This window comes from Culex pipiens, chromosome 2 (genome assembly GCF_016801865.2).
Source record: "Culex pipiens pallens isolate TS chromosome 2, TS_CPP_V2, whole genome shotgun sequence".
NCBI classification, from domain to species: Eukaryota; Metazoa; Arthropoda; class Insecta; order Diptera; family Culicidae; genus Culex; species Culex pipiens.
In genome coordinates this window covers 146682990-146707067 of record NC_068938.1, presented here as the reverse complement: position 1 = coordinate 146707067, position 24078 = coordinate 146682990, and the positions used below count along the sequence as shown (strand labels likewise).

Below are 24078 nucleotides of genomic sequence, written 5' to 3'. Positions count from 1 at the left end.
GTACACAAAAAGCATGTTCGAAAGAAAAAAATGTATATTTTGCACACCCCAAAAATAACAACAACCGGTAAGAGTCATATCCAGATTACAAGGTCCGCGCTCCAACCCTCTCGGCTATCTTGCCGCTGCGAAATTGTAGGAACAAGCAGGATAGACTCTTTGTTTACACTTTGGCAGGCCCATTTACATTGTTTAGCTCGAACTAATATTGCACACTTTGCACCAAATTCTCCACCCTTGCAAATCATAACTGCACACCAAATATTTGCACACTTGAAATCCTACCCCTTCTCCCCCTCGCTCGCCTAGAGTGGTGCGTGTCTCGACTGAACTTTGTTGCATTCGAACACTTTATAAAGGTTTCAAACTAGGGTGTGTGTCTTAGACAGACAACTTCGTGTGTCTTAGACAGTTTTATTCTGCTGTAGTTTGAGGTGTGCACTTTTGTATAGAGCTTTCCACAAGTTTCACGATTGTCTAAAAATCGCTGCAATCTACATAAAAAACTGTTATCTACATATCCACATTTAAATTGTTTTGCTAAAATTTATCTTTGCAGAATATCAATGTCGGTTTTGTGTTTTGGACTTCCCTATCGCTGTATTGAGTTACAAAAAATGAGAAGCACTCACGCCGTTAATTTCAAAGGAACTCACACCAACAGGAACTGAGAAACTGGTGCTCAGCACCAAACTTGTCCCGCGTTTTTCCGAACCCGTTTTCAAATTAAAATTGCCTTTTGAACTTCCGGTACCTACATTTTATGCAACGTTTCCCTTATGATTTCTTTCGCAGAATGATCCCACAAGTTGGATGAATAAATATTTATTTCCTCTCGTGCTACATGATGCGTTCTACTGGCTAGACAAAGTATGATCAAATATATTTCATTGCTTCCGCTCTGCGGACGCCTGCGGATTGGGACTAGCTGCGGCGCTGTCGTAGTTCTTCAGCACGGTCGACGTCGGCGACGGCGTCAGGCTGCTCTCCGGACTACTGGTGCCAAACAGACTGGGGCTGCTGATGCTCAGGCGAGGACAGTGCGGCGATTGCTGGTGATGGTGAATCGGCTGAAAGTGGCAACTCTGCGGCAACTGGCGCGGTAGACTACTGTTGCGCCCATTACTTGGCGGCAGGTTGCTTGTACTGCTGCTTGGCTCCGTTGGCGGTTCCTCCGGTCCGTGGGCCACCGCGTGCGTACCCCACATTTCGAGCGCTTTCAGCTTGTTCCAGTGGGACTGGGGCGGCGGTTGGAACGGGTGCGGGTGCTGGCTGTTGTGTTGGGGACTGTGCACTTCCGGTGGGGTAGCTGCTTGGTTCATCATATACTTGCTCAGTGGTGTACTGCTGTGCATCATATGGTTGCTGATAATCTTGGTACTGCTGTTGCTGCTGCTGCTGTGGGTCATAGGTCTGCTGTGGGTCGTAGGATTCCACGTACTGCTGCTGATCGCCGTATCCCTCGTACTGGCTCGGGTCGTACTGTTGCTGCTGTTGTGAGGGATCATACTGGGATGTGTCATATCCGGCGGTATTCTGGGCGTAGGTCTCGTCAGATGGTTGGTACTGGTCGGCTGGCTGTGCATAGGATTGATCCACACTTCCCTGTTGGGTGACTGTTGTTGGGGGATACTGTTCCACCGGCTGCTCCACGAGCTCTGATACATATGGGCTTGATTGTACCGGTTCACCGTATGATTGTCTGATTGATTGTCGTGACGATTGAGTTGATTCCCGAGACAAGCGTCCACTGCTGCCGGTGCCGTCTGGTTTAGCGGAATCCCCCCCACCGGCGCCAACCCGGGATGATCGCTCCCCGTCAGGACGTCCAAACTCCGGCTCCTTTCCTTGCAGCTTGGTCGCATCCTCGTTGGAGATTGACGCCCGGGACAGCCGGGAGTCACTTCGCTTTCCCTTGGACTCGTTGTAATCGTTGACGGAGCTGGTTCGGGATAGTTCCTGCTGCTGTTGAGGTTGCTTGCCGTACTGCTGCCGGTCGGAGGTTTGTGACTCAGGTCGTGACACCTTGCCCTGGGAAGGTCTGCTGGCGGGGACATCGTCAGCAGTCGGTTGCCGGTACTGTGCGGCGGTACTGCCCGCTCGGGACACATTCTTGGAGCCTGTGAAAGAGACGTAGATTAGCATTTCAACAAAGTGCGCCAAGTGTATTGTAAGAGTGTTTCTTCAAGCGGACAGTGTGTTACAAGAGATGCTGAAAACTTAAGAATGTTCCGGAGTGACCTCAAACGCATAGAACAGAAGAGAGATATGGAAGGTTGCAGAATTTCCATATTCAACGGCGGTGGCGGCAGCAGTGTGAAGCAGTCTAGGGGCATAATGGTGAGAATTTTCCCGCCAACGGGCGGTTTGCGACGGAAACTGGCTGTCTGTGGGCACAATTCGGGTGGTGTTGAGTGGCAGCAACATAAACGTTGATTAGTGTTCTTCAGCGCGGCTGCGATGGGAATTGTTTGTGTGTACGTGCTGTGTGCTCACCTGAGATACAGGTGATTTTGGTTGAGGGAAGGAACATGGAAGCCAGATGAAATGTGTGATCAGTACCGTACCATGGATTGGAGAAGAATTTTAAATCTCGTTCTTATTGAGATTTTTTTAATTCAGCAAAGACGCAAAAAATTATAAAACCTTGACATATTGAATGGGGAAAAACATAAAAAAAATAAACAACATGCCACAATTTCAACACTTTAATCCAAAAAATCATGTAAAATGTATTACGGCACCAGTACAGTCGGTTTGCAATCACTACCTAGTCTAAAACAATCTAAGTTTTTTTTGCGGAAAAAACCTTTTGAGATATTTACTCTGCTGTTCTGCGCATAATTGTCCCATGTTAAAAAAGTGTAACTGAGAAAAACGCGATTCAAATTTTTCGACCATTTTTTGTGTTTCTACGCATAATTGTCCCGGAGTCCCTATTCACCCCATAAGTCCCTATTCATCCCAGTTAGCAGTTAATCACTCTTATTTGTAATACTTTTGCTATACAATAGGTAAACAAGACATAATACTTCGTAAAACTGATGATTTCGCGAAAGAAAATACTTGGTGGGACAATTATGCGTAGAAGTTCAACGATGGGACAGACTTGGTGTTGAGTTTCCGAACAAAGTACTAGATTTTATGTGTTTTTCGAAAAGAAAACGTCTAACTAAACCTAAAAATGACAAAAAGTCAGAATGGACCAATCAACTTTCAGTGTAAGAACGGGCCTTGACCGATCTTATGCACCAGGTTCTCGACGAACACGCACTGCCCTTACACCTACATCTCACCCTTGCTCTGAGTCAGTACGAGCAACACGCTAGAACACGCTTTGAGTGTTCGTGCCAAGCATGCACACCTTCTTTTCCGGTTACGCATTTTAACTCGGCCGGGGGTGGTACATTAGGGTGTAATATGGTTGTATGGAAAAAAAATAAAGTTGTCCAAATTTAGCGAGCACAGCAATTTTTCAGTTCCTTTTGGGGTCCTAAACAACTCCCCAAAGTTTGGGAACGATTGGTTTAGTCCTCACTTTGCGTAAAGCGATTCAATTTTCCATATAAATTTGTATGTGAAAAACCTTTTTTTTTTATTTTGATATTTATAAAATCTACGTTTCACGCTGTACTAAAACCGGATTCATATTCGAATGCTCTGGAATGTGCTCTACAACTTTCCCCAAGAGAGTATGGTGCTCGTCTAAAACGTGTTTTTTGCTCGAAAATCACGTTTTAGACGAGTTTTGAGGACGCTGTATCTTCTTTCAGGGACAAGTTAGCAACATACTCTCTTCGGGAAAGTTGTAGAGCACCTTCCAGAGCATTCGAATATGAATCTGGTTTTAGTACAGCGTGAAACGTGGATTTTATAAATATCAAAATCCAAAAAAAATGTTTTTCCCATACAAATTTATATGGAAAATTGAATTGCTTTGCGCAAGGTGAGGACTAAACCAATCGTTCCCAAACTTTGGGGAGTTGTTTAGGACCCCAAAAGGAACTGAAAAATTGCTGTGCTGGAAAATCGATTTTGATATTACACCCTTGTGGTACATTACGTAGGGTTTGATGTAAGTATAAGCGTCTAACCATTTATAGTGTGCCTATCAACATTCATTAAAGCAAGTACTGTTTTATTTTTAGTTTGAATTCAAAAACTAGTTGTTATTTTACTGGGTGTTGTTTTTCTCCTGAAATCTTTCCTAGTGTTGAGTCGTGTTTATCTGTTGCTATTTCTTTTGTCGCGGTGTTTTGTTACAATATTTTTTTCCTAAGCATTTTAGAAAAGTTTTTCAAAAGTACAATAGTAATATTTGTGTTAATCCTTTAATCATTCCATAAATTGAGTAAGGGCTCGAATCTCACTTGCTTAAGAAAAAGGTGAAGTTTCAAAACAATGGACAGTGAAGGAAATATACTATGTAAAGAATCAATAGTAAAAGAAAGATAGTAATTTATGAAGTAGATAAAGAAATTAACAATAGTTAATAAATAGAGGTAACAAACAAGCTTAGATTGTATTGAGGGCAATTTACAGGGAAGATGAGAAATAATTCAAATAGATAAATAAAGAAAAGGCACATGATAAACAAAATTGACATCGCTGCCAAATTAAGGGAAAGCAGACAGTTTGTTACAACAGCATCAATTGGTAAAATAGAGTGGAAAAGCGTTGAGAAATAAGAGAATCAAATAAGTAAAATCGAAATCAAATGGAGGATAGTAAACAGAAGCCGTTTTAGAAAATCAGTGAAACAAAATAAACAGAAGATAGCTGTTAGCTGAAATGGAAAGAAGAGAAACCCCATTCTGCGATGCTCAGGTACATCTACAGCAGTTGACTCAACATACTGCGAATCAAAACAATACCGTCTACAATCACAAATTACTTCCCTTTCCCACATTGACGCGCCCCTTTCTTTTAGCCGTCTCAACTCTGACCCTCGCTGGTCAAAGGTTTACGAGTCGTTTCCACAGGCCACCAGCTAGGTTACACCTTGTCATCATGATGACTAAACCAAGCCAACGTGGAGGTAAGAAAATAGGACACTTGCAAGGAACCAGGGCCATGCTGTTTTGTCCAAACAGCACTACGGATGTAGTTGGGCTCCTTCTGGGATGTTCCTCGCCTGGGTGTCAACCGACGAGTATCATCAGTATCATGCACCCTTGGCCTGCAAAAAAAAAGAAAAAGCCTCCTGATAATTCTTACCATAATATGTGTTATCTTAATTTTTATTGTATTGTTGACTCATTTTTTTTGATTTAATCAAAAACTTTTTTTTACATCCGTAGTAAGTAAATCTTCAAAAGGGCGATACAAGCAGCCTATCATTTTCTTACTCATCGTGAACTGTCACTAGAGCAAGTGGGATGGACTGTTTGTTTACATACAAGCTTTCGCCCTTTTGAAAAGTTACTACGGATATGTTTTGAAAAGTATACAACATACCAGTTATGTCCACTTTAAATAGTTTATTTTTACTTTTTATAAGTAAGACATTTCAATTCAATAAATTTTCAATTCAATCGACTTCGGTTTTATTGATGATTAATCAGGATAAAATTAGTTAATTTTATGTACCTTACAGAGTTTTTGTGATCGTTTCAGCTGTGTGTTACATCATAAAATAAATAAAATATTTGTAATCAGTTCGGAAACTTTCGATAGCTGCTGATTTCACAAAAAAAAAACACTTTTAAGTGGATATAATTTGAAAACGTTGCATTTTTTTTCAAAATAAATCATCAAAGTTTTTTAATTTAGAATTTGATTTCAAATCAAAACAATTAATTCCATAATGTTTTAGACCATAATCAAACATTTAAAAAAAATAAATATGTAATCAATCATTGCTTGGGCAAAACAATTTGTGGCCAAACAAAAAGTGATCATACTTTTTGCCAAAATTCAAACAATATGATAAGTTGCCCTAGTTTCACATAAAGGAATTAGCTGTGTTTGAAAAAATAGTTCTAACTTAATCAATTGCAATGAATCGTCTCAGCCGTTGATTCAATGCAGTAGGTCTGGCCTAAAACATAAAGTTTGAGGTAATAGTTAAGGTTTTTATACGGTTGGATGTGCTAATGTTAGGAATAGATTGTGGTGTAAAGAAACCCGAGGTACGGCTCTGATGTGTGATGTGTTGTTGCGTTGATGATGACGATGTCTGCGCTACAAATGTGCACATGCCCTCAATGTACGGTACCTTCATAGTTCACATCATCTCTGGCAACGTTGGCCGACTGATTCGGGGACGGACTTGAGTAATTCTGAGCAACCGCAGCAGTGTCAGCGCTAGCTTGCTGATCAGTAGGATAGTTTGCGTAGCCGGTGTAGTCGGCACTAGGGGAAGCGTATTCGTTCTGGTAGTTAGCGTTAGTAGCGTTAGTTGAAGCTTGGTATTGATTATCTTGGTTAGACACTGCTGCAGCGGTGGCAGCGGCGGCGGCGACCGCCTCGTTAGTTTCTATGCGTTGTGAGAGGAAATCAAAGTTGTTTTGGAGGATATCTATTTCCTGCCTGGGACGACCGGACGTGAGCAGTTTGGGGGGATAGAAAGGGTAGAGAAAACGGGAGGAAAGTTTGGTTAGTTAGGTTAGCTAGTCCTGGCACGTACCTCCGGGTCATGATTGGATGCGGACGAGATGTTCGAGTCGGACTCGAGCGGATCCGTCGCGCACTTGGCGCGGTTCTGGAAGGCGGGACTTATTTCCTTGTAATTCTGCCACACCTGTTTGAGCCGTTCCATCAGCTCGTTATTGGTTTGCCGAAGGTCTCGCTTTTCCTCTCTAAGGAATACCGGTCAAAATACAAAATACATAATTTACACCAAATAAAGACAACATTTAACAAGCAAACAACGAGTGCAACCTACTGTTCAACATAAACACACACGGTTGTGCAACAAGTATTCTGGGAGGTACCTGCACGCGGAAGGTCTACGGTTCTACAAGTATTAGTAGGGAAGAGTTAGTATGGGGGATCAAGTGCTCTAGCCCTCGCCCTCCTCCTTGACGCTGGTGTTGGTGGTTGTGGTCGAGGTGGTCGAGTTGGCTTTTGGACCGATCCGCACGTTGACGTCGATCTTAATAGGGTGTCGCCGTGGATTTGTACAGGCCGCCGTAACGTACTCTTCGGTCGTCCCTTTGCCATCGGCGCCGCACAGGGTGGCCGACGACTCCGCAAAGGGACGCGAGCAGGGGCGAGTACTTCCGAGATGGTAATGTTCCGAGGTGGGCGCCACTTCCGGCTTGCGTCGTTGACACGCGGTCAACGAGGGAGTGGCGAGGATCCTCGGGTCCACCGCGGGCGTAGATCGAAGCGTAACGTTGCTGTCCATCGTTGGAAGGGTCGAGATCGGCCGAAAAGCGGACGCGTTTCTTGAGGATTTGTCTGCGCTCGCGCGGAGATTATTTGCGGGTTTGTTTTTTGTTTGGAGTTGCGAGTGATATGGACATTTTTGGAGGGTCGAGCAAGCCAACGGGGAAAAAAGAGAGAAAGACGTGCACGGATAAGAACCAAAAACCAAGCGTTAGGAAGAGAGAGAGAGGCTAGAGGGCCTAGAGTTTTGAAGGAGATATCATCTATCTAACACTAAATTATCGAGATGTTAAAAGAACAAAATAGAGTTAAATGTTCTGAACATTCCAGCTTAATTTTAAGACCCCATTGATTTAACTGTTTCAAAGAAATAATTGACTTAGAGACTGAAATCGAAATGGGTGGAATGAGTTAACCGAATCTTTAACCTGGAAAACATATGAGAATTGTCCCTATTAGTCCTATTTTCATAGTCTGAAAAGAAAAATTGCAGAGAACTTTCTCAGCTACACTTTTCCTATCCAGATATTTAAGCGAAGATGGCGTTAGGAATGGTGCACGCCCGAAATGTCAAAATCGCGTAGTGGTACCAACATCAGAAAAAAAGTGTGGCTGTTATATGCCACGGCACACTTTTCTTGTAATGTTGGTACCTCTGCGTGATTTTGACATTTCGGGCGTGCACCATTCCTAACGCCATCTTCGCTCAAAAATCTGGATAAATTAACCCTCAAAAGGCTACAGGCTAGTACGCAGATAGGAAGGAAAGGGGTCAAGAAACAGCTTTACGAACAGCAGAACAAAGATGAGGGAGCGTGTTCTTGGGGCTTTTCTTCACCCTCTCTGACTTGCTTGCGCTGCCGCTGCTGCCCATTTGATTTTTTTCTTGACCGGTTCCTTCCGAAGTGCGTATACCGCTTACAACGTGAAATCGGTACGTTTTATAGAAAAAATGTAAAGAACTTTTTGATTGCAAATTTGATTTGCATGTTCAAAATTATATAAGACGTTTGTTTAGACCTAGATTGAAAAAGATTTTTGAATATTTACATATCATTATTTTATGGACAGCTGACACAATTTTAGGGATTTTTTTACGGACGAACCAATAATGCAAAATACCTTATTTTAGTCATATAGGGGAAATTCTTGTATATTTGGCAGGTTAAGCACTCCCTCCTAACTCCATCCAATTTGCTGATTTTCACTAGTTAAACAACTTATTTTGTAAAACTGTTTATAGAAACTTGCTTGCTCACTTCCTATTGAACTATTTATCACTCGATTTCAGTTGAAAACGCGTTTTATGAGCTGTAATTGAACGTCAAAGTGCTGATATGGCAACATTAGAGGCACGCTGGAATTAGATGCTGTTCCCCTTATAGGGAAGTTTCTTTATTCTGCATAGCAATTTCCTGTAACCTTTCAAAATTTGTTGTTTCTGGATATGTGTTAATTTTTAAGTTGAGAAATGAATATTTAAAAATACATTATCAGTTTGCTGTTATACCAGAAATATAAAAAAATCACAAAAGCGTAAACTGGCATTTGTAGCAAATCGAGATACTGATTCGAATTAATTTTAAAATATCCCAATAAGAATGCATAATTTTGTCTATGAGCCTCGAAAAATATGTTATTCTTTTGGATTGTTCCGTTGACTAATTATAATACAATATATGGATGATATTAATATTAAAAGAAGAAAAACAGCAGATCTAAAAGAGTTGAATTAGAAAACTAAACTAATCAAGTACAAAGTAAACCGAAATTATCAAATTAAAAACGAGTAAACCACAAATTAAACTGTTATGTACTTATGCTTCTGTGTCGTGTCCTCTAACTTGTGCGTTAAGCTTTTGCATTCTGCGGTTAGTTTTTCCATGAGCTGTTTTTGATCTTGAACCATGCCCTCGAGCTCTGACACGGTGGAAGCTACAAGAGAGAGAGAGAGGGGAGAACACTGGTTGATTATAGTGTTGGGGGTATTATTCTGCGTGGGGGGAATTCAACAAGAAGCAGCGGAAAAGGGAGCATCTGCGATGACCTGCCGCCAAGGGGGATGACCCCAACGCAGGGCATTGTATTCAGATTATGCAGTTTAAGCCCGTTGATGGATTAAGATATTTAGTTATCTGATTTTGTGACTGTTGGCAAAGGTTAAGTGGCGCCAGATTAGGTCAATTAACTGCTTGTAAAGTTAACACCTTTTTTATCTGGGCTGGAAAAGTTGGAAGTATTTTAGCACTATCTGCCAGCGGATGGAGGGGAAAAAAGCTCATGGATAAACTATTGAGAACGCCGGATTTTCAATTTTTCTCAGAGGTTTGCTTTGGTTGTGGGTTTCGTGACCCGGTGCTTGCACAAGATTTGCGTAAATCAAGAGAGTACGTGGTACGTGTGATGTTTTTCGCACAATCAAGCGTTATGTGATATGTATGCGAATTTGTTTGATTTTTTTTGTTGTACAGGTGGAAACGTGGTGGTTCGAGCATATTTTTTTCTAAAACAACAGCACTGCGTAAATTTAAAACAATTCTAACCTCAAAACACAGTTGATCGTAACGGTTAAGGGTTTCAATAGCTTACCCATGATATAAAGCGGTTCAAATTAGGAAATGCATTGTACAAAACGAAGCTATACGAGAGTTTAAGAACTATTGCAACTTACCATGCTTTGCTTCCATGTCAGAAATGATTTTTGCCAGTTCCTTCGAGGGACGAGTTTCCTTGTTGAGTTCACCAAGGGTTAGCTGAAAGAAGATCACAATTATTCATTCAATTACTTCATCTCACTACTTTCATCAATCAAACAAACCTCCTTTTCCAGTGAGGCAACTTCGTCGCTCAGTTTCAAATTTTCGCGTTTCGAGTGCAGCAGATCCGCGTCCGAACGATCCAGGCGCTGGCGCAGCGAAGTGATTTCAGCATTTAGGCGGGAAACCTCAACCTTCGATTGTCGTTCGGCGCGTTCCAGTTGGAGTCTGTGGATGTTATATACATTTTTTGAGAAAAATGTTTCAAATTTGGGCTACATAAAACTATTTTAATTTTTTTTTCTCATAAAAAAATCAAGCCTGAGTAAAAGAATTAAGCAGTTATAAAGGATAACAAAATTGTACCAATAAATTAGGCCAGTACAAACAAAAACTTTCAATTTTTGTCTCTTTCTTCAATTCAAATTTTCATTCACTATTCAATTGTAAACTATTTAGAAATCATTTTATAACGTTTATTTTTCAATTATACACCTAAAGGGGTTTTTAAGTTCTTTTTCGAAATGAATGTTGGGACCATAAACGAGAATACCAGGGTTTTTTTTTAAATCAGGTATTTCTTAGCTTTCTTCTTTGTTTTTATACAGTATGTAAAAAAAGTATTTACACCCCTTGGGCACTATGCTTATTTGTGATGAAACATGTAAAAAATTTAAAATTTGACGGGAACCTAGTACTACGTTTTGTTCAGAAACTCATGCCAAACATTTTGCTACAAAAAGCTCATGAAAAGATGATTTCTATAAAAAGTTATATAACAAATACTATTACGAAAATAAAAAAAGGTGCAAAAAAAGTTTGTACACCTTTCGAAAAATTAACATAAATAATGTTATTTGTTGACAAATCACCATAAATCCAGTCTCCCAACTCCAAATAGGCATCCTTGACTGATTAAAAAAATAATTTGGATTGAATATAAAGTTTACTAATTACTTAGTATAAAAGTTCATATAACTCTGGAAATTCTATATAAATCTTATCTAAACTTAATTTGCAAACTTTTAATTCAACTAAATGTTACCATAGAATTGCTAAATAAACATTTTGGAGTGGGTATAACACCGTTTTGGGGGTATTTGTATCGATAGAATAGATTTTTCGTTGGAATTTCGTACCAACCCGGAATTACGTCTTCGGAAAATCCGCCGGCATCCGAACCGGTCCACGATTCACAAGTCAACCTATGTGGCATCGGAAAGGGCATAAAATTTCCGATCTTTTGATACCCAAACATCTAGATTTTCTTTAAAACCTACGTTTTTAAATACCTGGGCAAAAAGTAAGTTTGATCCACGAGAACAAAAATTACGAAATTCCATACATTTTTGGCAGGTTGCTCAAATAGGGTGCGCCAAAAAAGCAAAAAGTTGAGCTAAGTCGGATAGGCGGGCAGAAAATCAAAGCTGTATATCTACAGATGCTCTCCTGAAAATTTCAGCCAATTTGGTCAAGAATTCGAGGTGCCCACTCGGTTTGAAGTTTGTATTGGATTTTGGACCCGTTAGTATGGAGAAAACACATTTTTTTACATTTTATTGCGTTAAAATTCCAAACTTTACCCAAATAACATTCCGTCCGAGGTGTTTATAGATTTTACTATGGGGAACAACTTTGTAGAACATCGCAAAACGATCTGAGCACATCTGGCTTAGTTATAAGTGGTTTAAGCTAAGTTGTTTTTCCAGGGTCCAACTCAGCTTTTAACTATAGCCTTTTTATCTGTATGGTAACTGTGATCAGAAAAAAAAATTGTCTGACAGGTGAAGGATGATTGTTGTCAACATTTTCATTTCGAATTCCAATGGAAGCACAGTTGAGGTGAGAATTAGGTATTTTTCAAAGCTTTTTCGTAATTCTTGACCAGCTCTCTCTCCTTTATAGGTCCTTCTGGTGTTACAATCGAACAAGTTTTTAGCGTTCCAGTACACCGAATGTGGTGGTAATTTCATTGTTCAGAGGCGGAAACTGCATGCTGACCAAAGAGATAGACCAACAGACCGAGGTCCAAGAGGACGTGTTGTCGATGCGGTTTAACAGCAAGAAGTTCCGTGATTAGGTGTTTAAAGCAAATATTTAAAATAAATATTTTTTGGAGAAGTTATTCTAGAGGAAGGTCTTTAAAGCAAATGATAGGCTACATTTTATTTGAACGAAAAAGAGACCCTTCTCAGAACGGCCGTTACAGCGGACCACAGGACCGATCGAGTAAGACACCAGAAGCGAAGGAAAACACTGAAAGCTTTGATACGCTCATGTCGGCCCGGTTTTCAATGGCCGCCATTGCTACCCTATATTACTAGTCGATATAACGTACGCGACGTTGAAGTGTCAAGCTGGCACCAGTGGTGTCACGGTTCGCTTATGAGAGTATCATAACCACTCAATCGACGAACCTATCGGGTGAGCGCTTATCGAACGCTCAGAGCGGCGGGTTTGAACGGTTCGCGAACCAAAATTTCGATCATCATTTCTCTGCTCGCTTGCCGCTCCGCTCTGAACGGAGTAAAGAGAGCGTTCAGCAAACGGTTCGCCAACGGAGAATGTAGGCACTGATAGAAAAACTTATTTGTTTTTATTCTCTACTCCCACAAAATTGTTCAAATTTGTTAACGATAAAATTATCAAGGACACATCCATAAACTACGTGGACATTTTTTTGGAAATCTAAACCAACAACTCCCCTCCCCCCTTGTGGACAATTTCCATGCAAAAAACCTTTTTTATATGGAGCGTTGACAACTCACAAACCGCCCCCCTTCCCCCTAAAGTGTCCACGTGTCAACATAATATAAAATTAGTCTACTGTACCCACTGGAGCTATGCGGGTATGATCCGTGGTCAAAAACCGCTGACCTCCTACTTGTTACGGTGGTAGACCCACAGATATTAACTCCAGGGAGTCGTTGAAAGACCCAGGAAATCCCAATGAGTTGTAGCAGCCATGCTTTGTAGCCAGTAGCGTGCCCAGCTCCTCGAGGAAGGTGGGGCAATTATATGGACGTTTTGAAAATTTCGTCGTTTATGGACGCCCCCTGACTAAAATTAGAACTAATTTCTGAGGATGGTGGTGCAGTTGCCCCATGTTGCCCCACCCTGTGCACGCTAGGTCTGTAGCCCTCCATAGTCACTTAAGCCGTCAGACGTAGCCTTCTGTTGTTAAAATCATGAAATGTTTTTTCTCTTAGTGTTGTTTTTTAGCTCTTCTTGCGAACCGCTCATTGATGGTCCCTCTCACTCACATTCGCGATGAGAGAGCAAGGGTTCATGCGATCCACGGCAGGCGTTCGATCGTGGTTGGCTCGTGCTTGGTTCGCAATCATGAGCGAACCACACTTGAGCGTCATGACCTATCATTTGAACCACGATTCGAGTGAGCGAACCGTGACAACACTGGCTGGCACCCACAAGTCGTAGTCTTAAATTCCGTTTTCTCTTTGATTGTCTTTAATAAAACCCATCCCTTGATATTCCCAAAAAAAAGGTTTATTTATTTGATCTACGTCCTTGGAGTAAGTTGACTATGATTTCCTAATCTAGGGCAAGTTTAGTGCCAAGGTAGCATGCCGACATCCATAGAAATCACACCCTTTTCTTTTGTATTCTTTTTGGAACATTTTTATTAGTTCCAAATGAGTATCATCCCCGTAATTGGAGCTGTTGGCCTTCGCATTCTGTTCTAGGAAAATATCCTCCAACGCCGTCGGACTACTGCTGATGAACCGCAACCGATGGCACCCGCAACGGAAAGAAATTAAAATTTGCACAAAACGGCGTTCCTATTCCTCCTCGGAACACCAGAAGGACCTATAAAGGTATAGAGCTGGTCAAGAATTACGAAAAAGCTTTGAAAAATACCTAATTCTCACCTCAACTGTGCTTCCATTGGAATTCGAAATGAAAATGTTGACAACAATCATCCTTCACCTGTCAGACAATTTTTTTTTCTGATCACAGTTACCATACAGATAAAAAGGCTATAGTTAAAAGCTGAGTTGGACCCTGGAAAAACAACTTAGCTTAAACCACTTATAACTAAGCCAGATGTGCTCAGATCGTTTTGCGATGTTCTACAAAGTTGTTCCCCATAGTAAAATCTATAAACACCTCGGACGGAATGTTATTTGGGTAAAGTTTGGAATTTTAACGCAATAAAATGTAAAAAAATGTGTTTTCTCCATACTAACGGGTCCAAAATCCAATACAAACTTCAAACCGAGTGGGCACCTCGAATTCTTAACCAAATTGGCTGAAATTTTCAGGAGAGCATCTGTAGATATACAGCTTTGATTTTCTGCCCGCCTATCCGACTTAGCTCAACTTTTTGCTTTTTTGGCGCACCCTATTGCTCAAACGAAACCATAACAACGTTTTTGCTTAGGTATTTAAAAACGTGGGTTTTATAGAAAACCTGGATGTATGGGTATCAAAAGATCGGAAATTTTATGCCCTTTCTGATGCCACATAGATTGACTTGTGAATTGTGGACCGGTTCAGATGCCGGCGGATTTTCCGACGACGTAATTCTGGGTTGGTACGAAATTCCAACGAAAAATCTATTCTATCGATACAAATACCCCCAAAACGGTGTTATACCCACTCCAAAATGTTTATTTAGCAATTCTATGGTAATATATTGACATTTAGTTGAAATAAAAGTTTGCAAAATTAAGTTCAGATAAGTTTTATATAAAATTTCCAGAGTTATATAAACTTTTATACTAAGTAGTTAGTAAACTTTATATTCAATCCAAATTATTTTTTTAATCAGTCAAGGATGCCTATTTGGAGTTGGGAGACTGGATTTATGATGATTTGTCAACAAATAACATTATTTATGTTAATTTTTCGAAAGGTGTACAAACTTTTTTTGTACCTTTTTTATTTTCGTAATAGTATTTGTTATATAACTTTTTATAGAAATCATCTTTTCGTGAGCTTTTTGTAGCAAAATGTTTGGCATGAGTTTCTGAACAAAACGTAGTACTAGGTTTCTGTCAACATTAAATTGTTTAGATGTTTTATCACAATATGTGCATAGTGCCCAAGGGGTGTAAATACTTTTTTTTACATACTGTAAGTATTTCAAATGACACAGCAATTTATTTTGAATTTATTGCACTCTTTATAGTTGGTCACTTTTTCGTTTGACATTTTTTAGTTTGTACCCCGCTGGTTTGACAAAATCAAATTAAAAAGTAACGAACTGTCACTTTCTCCGCAGACCTCACTCACACTATCAAAACAAACTTTTGGTAATGTGTGTTAGCGCCGTGTAAAAGGGGTGTCAAATTAAAAATGTACTCTGATTGGGTTTCACTGTTCACTGTTATTGCATGACTTTTTAAGGATTTTTATTTGAATATAAGAGATAAATGAAGACTTTTTTTTCTTTTTTTTTTTTTTTTTGCTTATTTACTTAGAGACAGAATAAAACGAAAAAAAGAAAAAGGGCATAAACGACCATCTGAATTTTTAATAATAATAAAATAATAATCGCAAATTCGGATAATCGAGTCTGACTTGAATATTCATTTGATTTTTTTTTTTAAATTAAATCTAAGAATCTTAAAATTACATATATTGGTCAGCAATGTCGACGTTGTCGAGCTATCTTTGCGCACGTCGCTTTTTGACGTTCAGAGAAAAACGCGTTTGACACCTTGTATAAACAACAAAATGGCTGATGCACGCAGTGATTTGTTTATATTTTTTGGCACCCTCAGCAAACGTCAAAGCCTATAAAATCGCTGCCGGATCTTTTCCGTATTGATTTGACGTTTGCTAAGGGTGCCCAAAAGTTTGGTTATGTTACTGCTTGCAAAGGACAATAGAGCACGTAATGTAAACAATAACAAACACGTTTTGTTTGGTTGACCATTCTGTGCATTGTCCCGTAGTTTGGTTGAATTTGGTTGCCCGAGTCCCGAGTTACAATTACAAATGTTTACGGTAGCGGGGCTTGTAAGTGTGTCAAACGCGTTCTGACCTGAAATCCCTCTGGCCTTTTGTCGCATTTGCAGCATTGTTCAGGTGTGTCATGGTAGCATGACTAGATTAAAATTTCGTTCATATGAAGAGTGACAACGAAGCACGGAGTTTTTTCGGTTTTTATTGATTATCTCAGGACTGAAACCGAATTGTGTGGATCTGTGAAGGTCAAAAGGTGAGGCTGCACAAAACGGCATTCTTAAATTGGCACAAAATGCACGTGCAACAAAATAGCACGACAACGACGATGTGTTAATCCAACAAAGGGAGCGTTCTTTTATTACGTAACTCAAAATTTGGGATTTTTGACCCCCCCCTCCCCCCCCTTTGTAACAAATCGTAACAGATGAGCTATCCCCCCCTACTCCCTGTAACGCGTAACGCAAGGTCGTTTTGCATTTTTTTATGAACTCTTATATGGAAATTTTGCGTTACGTAACAGAATTTTTCAGCACTCCCCCCCTCCCCCAATTTTCGTAACATTTCGTAACAGACATCGACACCCCCTCCCCCCCCTAACTGCGTTACGTAATAAAAGAACGCTCCCAAAGTTAAAAAAAAAAACAATTGTAAAAAATTACTCACCTCAAAGAAGTGATCTCCTGCTCCAGCGATTGTTTCTCCGCACTAGCCTGGTTCAAATCGGACATGAAGATCGCCGTCTTGTTCTTCAACTCCATCTTCAGCTCGTCGATTTGCGAGTTCTTCTGGCTGATCTCCCGCTTGTAGTCCGACTCGATGCGCTTCATGCGCTCCACCTCCAGCTGCAGCTTGGTCGCCTGTTCCCACTGGCTGCTCAAGTCCCCGCCCAGCTGATCCACCTGGAAGGTGTACCGCCGTTCAGCGTTCGATCGCTCCTCTGCCAGTCGCTTGCTCATTTCGTGCTGAATCTCGCGAACTCGCTCGTGCTGCCGCTCGAGTTCGTCCTTCAAGCGGCGAATCTCCAGCTCCGCTTGGTTCCGCTCGAAAGCCACGTGCTCGATCATGTCCCGACTGCGCTGGGTCTTGCTGAAGTTGGTTGCTTCGGTATCTTTGAGCTGATCGATGGACAGCTGCAGCTTCCGAACCGTTTCTTCCAGGTTGTGCTTGTCTCGCTGGAGATTCTCGACCTGCTTGCGGTAGACGTCGGCACAGCTGGCATCGCTCGTACCGTGCACCAGCTTGCGCTTATTCTCTTCGTTTTCGTTGAACAGCTTCTTTAGATCGATTTGAGACTGAGCCAGCTGGGCTTCCAGCTCGCTGATGCGAGACTCGAACACGATGTTCGGACCCGATAGCCTACCCTTTTCACGCATGCGGTCAATGTCCAGATCTTCACTCTCGGAAGAGTCCATCTGGTAGAGTGCTTTCGACCTGGAACGATCTGTCAGGGCTTCATTTTCTGAGACGACGTCCTTGACCTTCTTCAGCAGTGTCGACAGTTCTTCCTAAAAAAAAGATGAATAACTTTTGGAAGACCTTAAATCTGCTCAAAATTGTGCCTACCCGACAGTACTGAGACTCCTTCTCCAGCTGCTCGATGTACGTTTCTTGCTTTTCGATGAAGCCAAGCAACTCTGGAGGCGGCTGCGCAACCTCGAGATTCTGTGAGACACTGCAAACTACATCGAATGTCAGTAAGCGCAAATGTTCAAACTAATCGAACCTGCCAACCTGAAGGTGCCGGATGCAGACTAGCCGTTGAAACTGCCGGCTTCAGTGCACTCTGGTTCAGGAAGCTGTACCGTCGTCCCAACCCCGCGCCGCCCGAGTTGTACCGCGAGACGGTTCCCGGGTTGAAGTACTTGGATACCTCCGTCATCGAGGGTCTCTCGACGATCGATTGGTTGTCCGAGGCCTCCGACTTGGTGTCGTCTACTACCCCGCGGTAGTAGATGGATGTTGCAACCTTGGTCGGTTCATAGGCCTCCGTTAGCAGGAACTTTAGTCGATTGACGGCCTCGCGGTAGGCATAGTCCGTGAAGTCGAACGTTTTCTTCTTGTACAGGGGAGTATCGATTTTATCGGTTGAAAGTTTCCTGTTGGAATGATATAACATAGATATGTCAGGACCCATCACAAGGAACTAATTAAAGCTTAAGTATTACAAGTTGTCCAACTTCCTTGTATTCTCTGAATTCATTTTGTAACAAGATTTTGCCACTTTTAATCGCTTTTTAAGCACTTTTCCCTTAAAAATCTAACAACTACCAACGTTGTCCACACAATTTTCCTCAACTAAACCTCCCAAAAACTGTTTGGGCTCCGTAAACAGCGATCGTCATAGTTTAGTTACCCCTAACAACTCGTGTGTCCTCATGTGGCAGCTCCGGGAACATGTGTCCCTTATGTACGCGTTTCCCAACCCCTCCCGGGTTATCTCTTTCTTTTTTTTTTGTTTTCGGTCACGCTTGGTTGGCCCGCGTTTTTCGAAAAACTAGGACAATGGGAATGAACTGGCTTGGAATCGAAAAGGTTGTTGAATGCGAAACCACCAGCTAGTCCATGTGTTCTCGTAATTTATAATAGGATTCGTGTCTTTCACGTGTTAACTTGAAATGAACACCAATACGAGCTGCGATGTTCATTTTATGGCTACATAATGTTGGATGTGAAGAGAGAAGGAATTTGCATGTTTCGCCGAACATAACTTATCTAATTTGGATTATATTATACAACGGGTATAAAAGTATATTGTAGGCTGTAGCTTCGTAAAATGCCGAATTTATCATAAGAGATTTGATTCAGCTGAGGTTTAGGAAGGTGGTCCCTTTGATTACATTTGATTTAATTCTTTAGAATTTACTGAAAACATTTACGTCGTTAATCTTCAAAATTGTTTAATTTGGCTTAAAATTGATAAGGGTGTTTCTTTGGGGATTTTTTTTTGTTTATTAAATGTAAATTTAGCATAAAACAGAAAAAGCTTATTTTCTACGATGGAACCACAAGACAATACATAAATATTAGGTCTCATCAATATAAATGCGTGATTTAAAAATTCTACAATATTTCTGAAAGTTTTTTTACCACTGCATTTTTTATAATTAATCAACCCTTCTGAGTATCGTAAATTGAAACATTGCAAAGATTTCAAACAGTATCTCAGCAAGTATTTGCCTAATTTATTTTTTTTTGGAATGGTAAAAAATCAAGAATTAAACATTGCTAAGGCCGATGCAAATATTTTTAGAAGTTTAGGAAAAGCCACAAAAGCAGCGGCACCAAAAACTTACTTCTTTTTGTAAACACATAATACAAAACAAGAATACATAAGTAACAATTCACAAATAATACGTCAAGCAAAAAATAAAAATAAAAGTATAAAAATTTAAATTTAAGGGAAATTGAGTTTGAGCATGAGCATGGGCATGAGCATGAGCATGGTTGAATGCCAATGAGCTGCTACTCCGTTATTGACAGATCAGCTGAAGTTAAACAATGAATCAAAAAAGACCAGTGGAAGCCAACCATCCGTTCACTGTTTAACCTCTGAAGATCCCTACTTTATTAGTCAATACCGGGGCCCTCCCAAGAAGCCAGCAGTTCAACGAAAGGGAGGAATGTTAGTCTGATAATTGAAGTTGCAGACTCATCAAGCACATAGTTTTTCGCTATATACCTGTTGATACCGCATGAGACCGTTGAATCCACAGCATCTCCTTCAAGCATCACGTGATTAATATTTTTTTGAGTTAGTAGGATAAGGTATTGGCTTTTCGATGCCTCCCGAGCTACGATGCTATGGGGAGGACTTTCATAACAAACCCGTCGGCGAGCCTTCCGAGCAACGATGATATAGGAAGGTCTTTCTGGTTAACACACAAAATCACTCGAAAACGAAGTTGACTTTATAGCTGTCGGCCACCATTGCTAGTACCAACCACTAGTGTCTTCCTTTTTAACTACAAGGACTTCGCCGCCCTGGGCTCCTAAGTGTACGAGAGTATGGCACGGAGCGACGGCGCCGAATACCCATATTTACACAAAGAATTTTAGAGCGCCCGCCGCGGGATTCGAACCAGCAACCTCTGGATTGTGAGCCAGTGCGCGGTCCGATTGATCCACACGGGCGGGACAAAATCACTCACACACAGTTATTTTGCTCCACTATTATCTCGACGTTCCAAAATGTCAGCGCGTCTTTCGATCATTATAGAGGCTTTTTGATCGTAACAAAAACTAAAACCTTATTCAAAAAATGTCCTCACTTCCAGCGCACAACTCACAATTATGGGAAATTGAGTTTTTGTGAAAACAAAGTTAATTAAAAATTGGCAAGATTTGCCTGCCGTGTATCTATTTTTTACAGAACAGTCCTCATCAATACTCACACTTTGCCGAAGACACCAAATTGTTCAGCAAATACCTTCGGAAGTTACAGATTTTCGAATATTTAAGTACCATTTTTGTAAGGACAGCTGCCAAAATTGTATGAAGACTTGTATGGGTGAACCAATTACACAAAATGGCTTCTTTGGTCATAGAGAAGGCCCCCAAAAAGTTTGAACCAAATAAAAAAACACAAATAAAATCAATTTAAGGTTTTGGTAGAGAATTGCTCTCCTAAACAACTCCCCAAATTTTGGAGCGATCGGTTGCGTCCACACTTTGCGCATTACATTAAAATTTCGAATGGGAATTTGTATGAAAAAAAAACTGACATTTTGACTAATATCATTTTTATTTTCCTCTTTTTTTAAACCACCCAATAGCGTTAAAATAAAAAAAATATCAAAAACTTTCCCAAAGAAAGTATGGCGCTATCTTGCTCCTGTGAAAAAACTACAGCGCGCTAAAAACTTGCCTGGAATACGATTTTCTAGCAAAACACATGTTTTAGACCAGTTTTGACGACGCTTTTTCTTATGAAATTTTTTTTATAAAAATCGAAATACGAAAAAGCACGTTGCCCTATATACAAAATTCAAATGAAATGCGCAAAGTGTGGACGCAACCAATAGCTCCCAAATTAAAAAAAAATCAAATTATTCGCTCTACAGCATTACCTTGGCGTTCTCGATTGCGAGATTCCTACTCGAAACTAGGTGTTCGAAGGCTTGATTGTTGAGGCAATTGCAAACCTCTTTTTACACCTTAGCTTCCATCCACCCCGGGATTCGAACTGACGACCTTTGGATTGTTAGTCCAACTGCCTACCAGCGACTCCACCGAGACAGGACCCAGGGAGACGACTCCTACACCTGGACTGAGCTAACGACCTAACCTTTTTTAGGTTAGTCCGGGACCAACATTTACTTCCCTTCCGACGGAAGGCGTGATCAGACAAATCTCGTCTCGAAAAATGCCACCGGGACCGTCTGGGATCGAACCCAGGCCGACTGGGTGAGAGGCAATCACGCTTACCCCTACACCACGCTCCCAAATTTAAGGGGAGTTATTTTAAGGCTCAGAACAAACTTTGTTCTGGTTTAAACCCTCTACTGCCCAAATGTTTTTTTTTAATTTGTATTTTTCCCGTGTTCAGGAGGTCATTTCGAGCAACTTTTGTTCTACGAAAAATTTTACTTCTCTTGTTTTATGTTTTTCTTGTTTTATTTTAAGTATTTTAATTTGCATTTATATTGTTTAGTTTATGTTTGTTTTTGGTAGTATTTGGCCTATTCTACCACCTCCTATCATTACATTTTGCTTATCTATTTTTTCATGTTTTTATCTTATTTTTTGATCGTTTTTCACATTTTATTGTAACAAAAATGCGTAGAGGCATAGTCTGGGACACTACAAAAATTACTGCATATTTCTTTTTACTGAAAATATAAGAAATGTTAGTAAAAAATACAGCCAAAGTTAATCCCTTGAAAATAACATTTTTGTAAACATTGTCAAAGTCACATTAAACAAGTCAAACTTCCAACCCTATCTTTTCAAAAAATTTAAGAATTATTCTTTCCAATGCTTTTTATCAAAAATTGGTTGAAAAATTAATTTTTGGCGAATTTGCATAACGAAAACCGATTTCTAAAAAAGCTTCCTTAAAAATATGTGTTTATGACTTTCATACAAAAAGTCAACAGTTTATGATTTTTTATAAAAAAAAAACCAATTTAAATCCAGATTCGTCATGTAGTCATGCTCACAAAAATCTTGAAAGTCTTAACCCCCATTTTATTGATGTTTTATGATCAACTCGATTTGGCTTAACAGCCATTTCGTCAATTCAGCTAATAGCACTTTGTATCCGTCATTTCATGTGATTCACTATAAAATATAATCCGAATGACCGCTGCTGGTGTATTCACATTTACACATGGTTTTCACTTTATTTTTTAACACTTTCACTGAAGAAGAAATTTTTTTTCCATAATTGGACTTTTCTATAAGGACCAAAAACTCAAATGATTTGTTCCACTGCATCCTTGCCTTGATTTCGTTTTCTTCGCTCTTCCACCAAACGTATCCTTATCGCCTCCTGCTCCATATTTGGCTGACTTTAATCCACTGCTGGTCAGCGACGAGTATCCTTTACTGCCAGCACCCCCACCATAAGGCAACGAACTGAACGGTTTCGCCGAATGGCTAAGATATCCAAGTGAATCTCCAGTGGTTAATCCATATCCGGTTTTCATGCTGCTCCTGCTGGATCTACTGTTTCTTCTGTACAACTCCACCGTGGAACACACTTTATCCGGTTGACCGATTTGAACACGACGCGCGACTTCCGACGACTGAAGGTTCTCCGGTGGCCACGAGGTCCCTTTTATAGCGTCCCAATCGGTTCCCCGGAACGACCAACGTGGTCCACTTCGGGGATAACAACTCCATGGCAACCGCGGAGGAGGTCGCCAAAAATCGCCAAAATTCGTCGTCGTGTAACGGAATTTGACCTAACCTCTGGGCTGGCTGGCTGGTAGATGGTACTACTTCCGAGGTATATCTTGTCCTGGTCGTGGCGTCGTCTTTTTTGGGGGAGAACCCCGCCCTTGATAAAATAATTAATCACACACACGCGGTTTTTGGGGTTTGTTTGAGCAAGCTGTTCGCGTGATTCGAAGCAATCGAAAAGTTTATGGGCAAAGAAAATATTTTACTTTTTATGATAAACAAATTCCGGCTGCGACTGAGAAGTGGAGTGTGTCGCATTCGGGAAATGCTTCTTGTGGTTGTCCCCAGGAAGACTCAAGTTTGGTTTTTGTTTTGCTGAAAGTTACATGAAGGAATTTCCTTTTCAGGTGGAAGACAGTGCCAACTACTGACTGACTTTTGCATGATAATATTGATTTTACATGGTTTTGCTTTCATAGATGAAAATATTCAAAGTCTTGCTGATTATATTTTTTTCGGGGCTTCAGCTGAGGAGATTCTAAAGCACGAGAACTTACAGAAAAGGCTTGCTGTTTTTGAATATAGAACATTAATGCGAACTTGGGCAGTTTAGTTCTAAACAAAATTAAAACGGATGTAAAAAAAATCTATCAAAACATTTGGGAGCCGCCCTTTTACTTTCAGATGATCCAGACATTTAAAGTGAATGGTTAGATTTATTTTGAAAGGGTGTTCAAACAAAAGCTAGTTATTAATTTATTTGTCAAACCTTGAGTTGAGTATTACAATTAGTACAATTTACCTCGGCGTGATCTAATTGAAAATTTTACCACCTGCTTCGTGCTTTGTCAGTAACAGGTTCACAATTATATCAATTAAAGTATACAGATCTATTTCACACCCTTCTGGCTGCTTCCCACGAAAATCAAACCCACCCTTACGCGACCCTCGGTCAGGGTTGCTGGACAAATAAAATAATTAACCTTTAAACACTCACTAAAGAAACGCAGCTACGTCTTGGTTTACTGTCCAAGTTGTTTATCGCCCTTTTGGGCGATGAGGTAGGAAACCAGTACACTAAACAGCCTGCAATAGCAATTACTCTCAAATCTAAAGTCGAGACCTCTCCGTCAGTTCACACCTCCCACAAGCGACGAACGTCGCGACGCCACCGAGACTGTGTTGCAACTTGTCATTAACATTTTCACGATCC

At 40.5% G+C, this 24078-nt stretch overlaps 1 protein-coding gene across 4 annotated transcripts; it reads right to left on the bottom strand.

Moving 5' to 3' along the window:
* Window positions 1-816: 816 nt before the first annotated feature.
* LOC120414910 (nucleoprotein TPR) lies at window positions 817-23047 on the bottom strand. Of its 4 annotated transcripts, none has more exons than XM_039576241.2 (9): window positions 22464-23046; window positions 17754-18118; window positions 17586-17701; window positions 16686-17527; window positions 10151-10316; window positions 10004-10085; window positions 9150-9267; window positions 6629-6800; window positions 817-2120 (listed from the first exon to the last, which is right to left on the bottom strand). In XM_039576241.2, the coding sequence occupies exons 1-9, from the start codon at window positions 22667-22669 to the stop codon at window positions 888-890; spliced, it is 3300 nt and encodes a 1099-aa protein (XP_039432175.1). In that variant the 5' UTR covers window positions 22670-23046; the 3' UTR covers window positions 817-887. The 4 variants fall into 4 exon arrangements, with proteins under 4 accessions (XP_039432175.1, XP_039432177.1, XP_039432176.1 ...); XM_039576243.2 differs by lacking the exon at window positions 22464-23046 and adding an exon at window positions 18188-18434; XM_039576242.2 differs by lacking the exon at window positions 6629-6800 and adding an exon at window positions 6218-6531 and having other exon boundaries at window positions 988-2120; window positions 22464-23047.
* Between the last annotated feature and the right edge of the window lie 1031 nt (window positions 23048-24078).

Coding starts and splice junctions, on each gene's coding strand:
- LOC120414910 (XM_039576241.2), bottom strand. CDS start 22,669: ATGAAAACCGGATATGGATTAACCACTGGAGATTCACTTGGATATCTT. Junction 17,702..17,753: donor TCTGCATCCGGCACCTTCAG/GTTGGCAGGTTC, acceptor CATTCGATGTAG/TTTGCAGTGTCTCACAGAAT. Junction 10,317..16,685: donor CAGGAGATCACTTCTTTGAG/GTGAGTAATTTT, acceptor TAACATCCACAG/ACTCCAACTGGAACGCGCCG.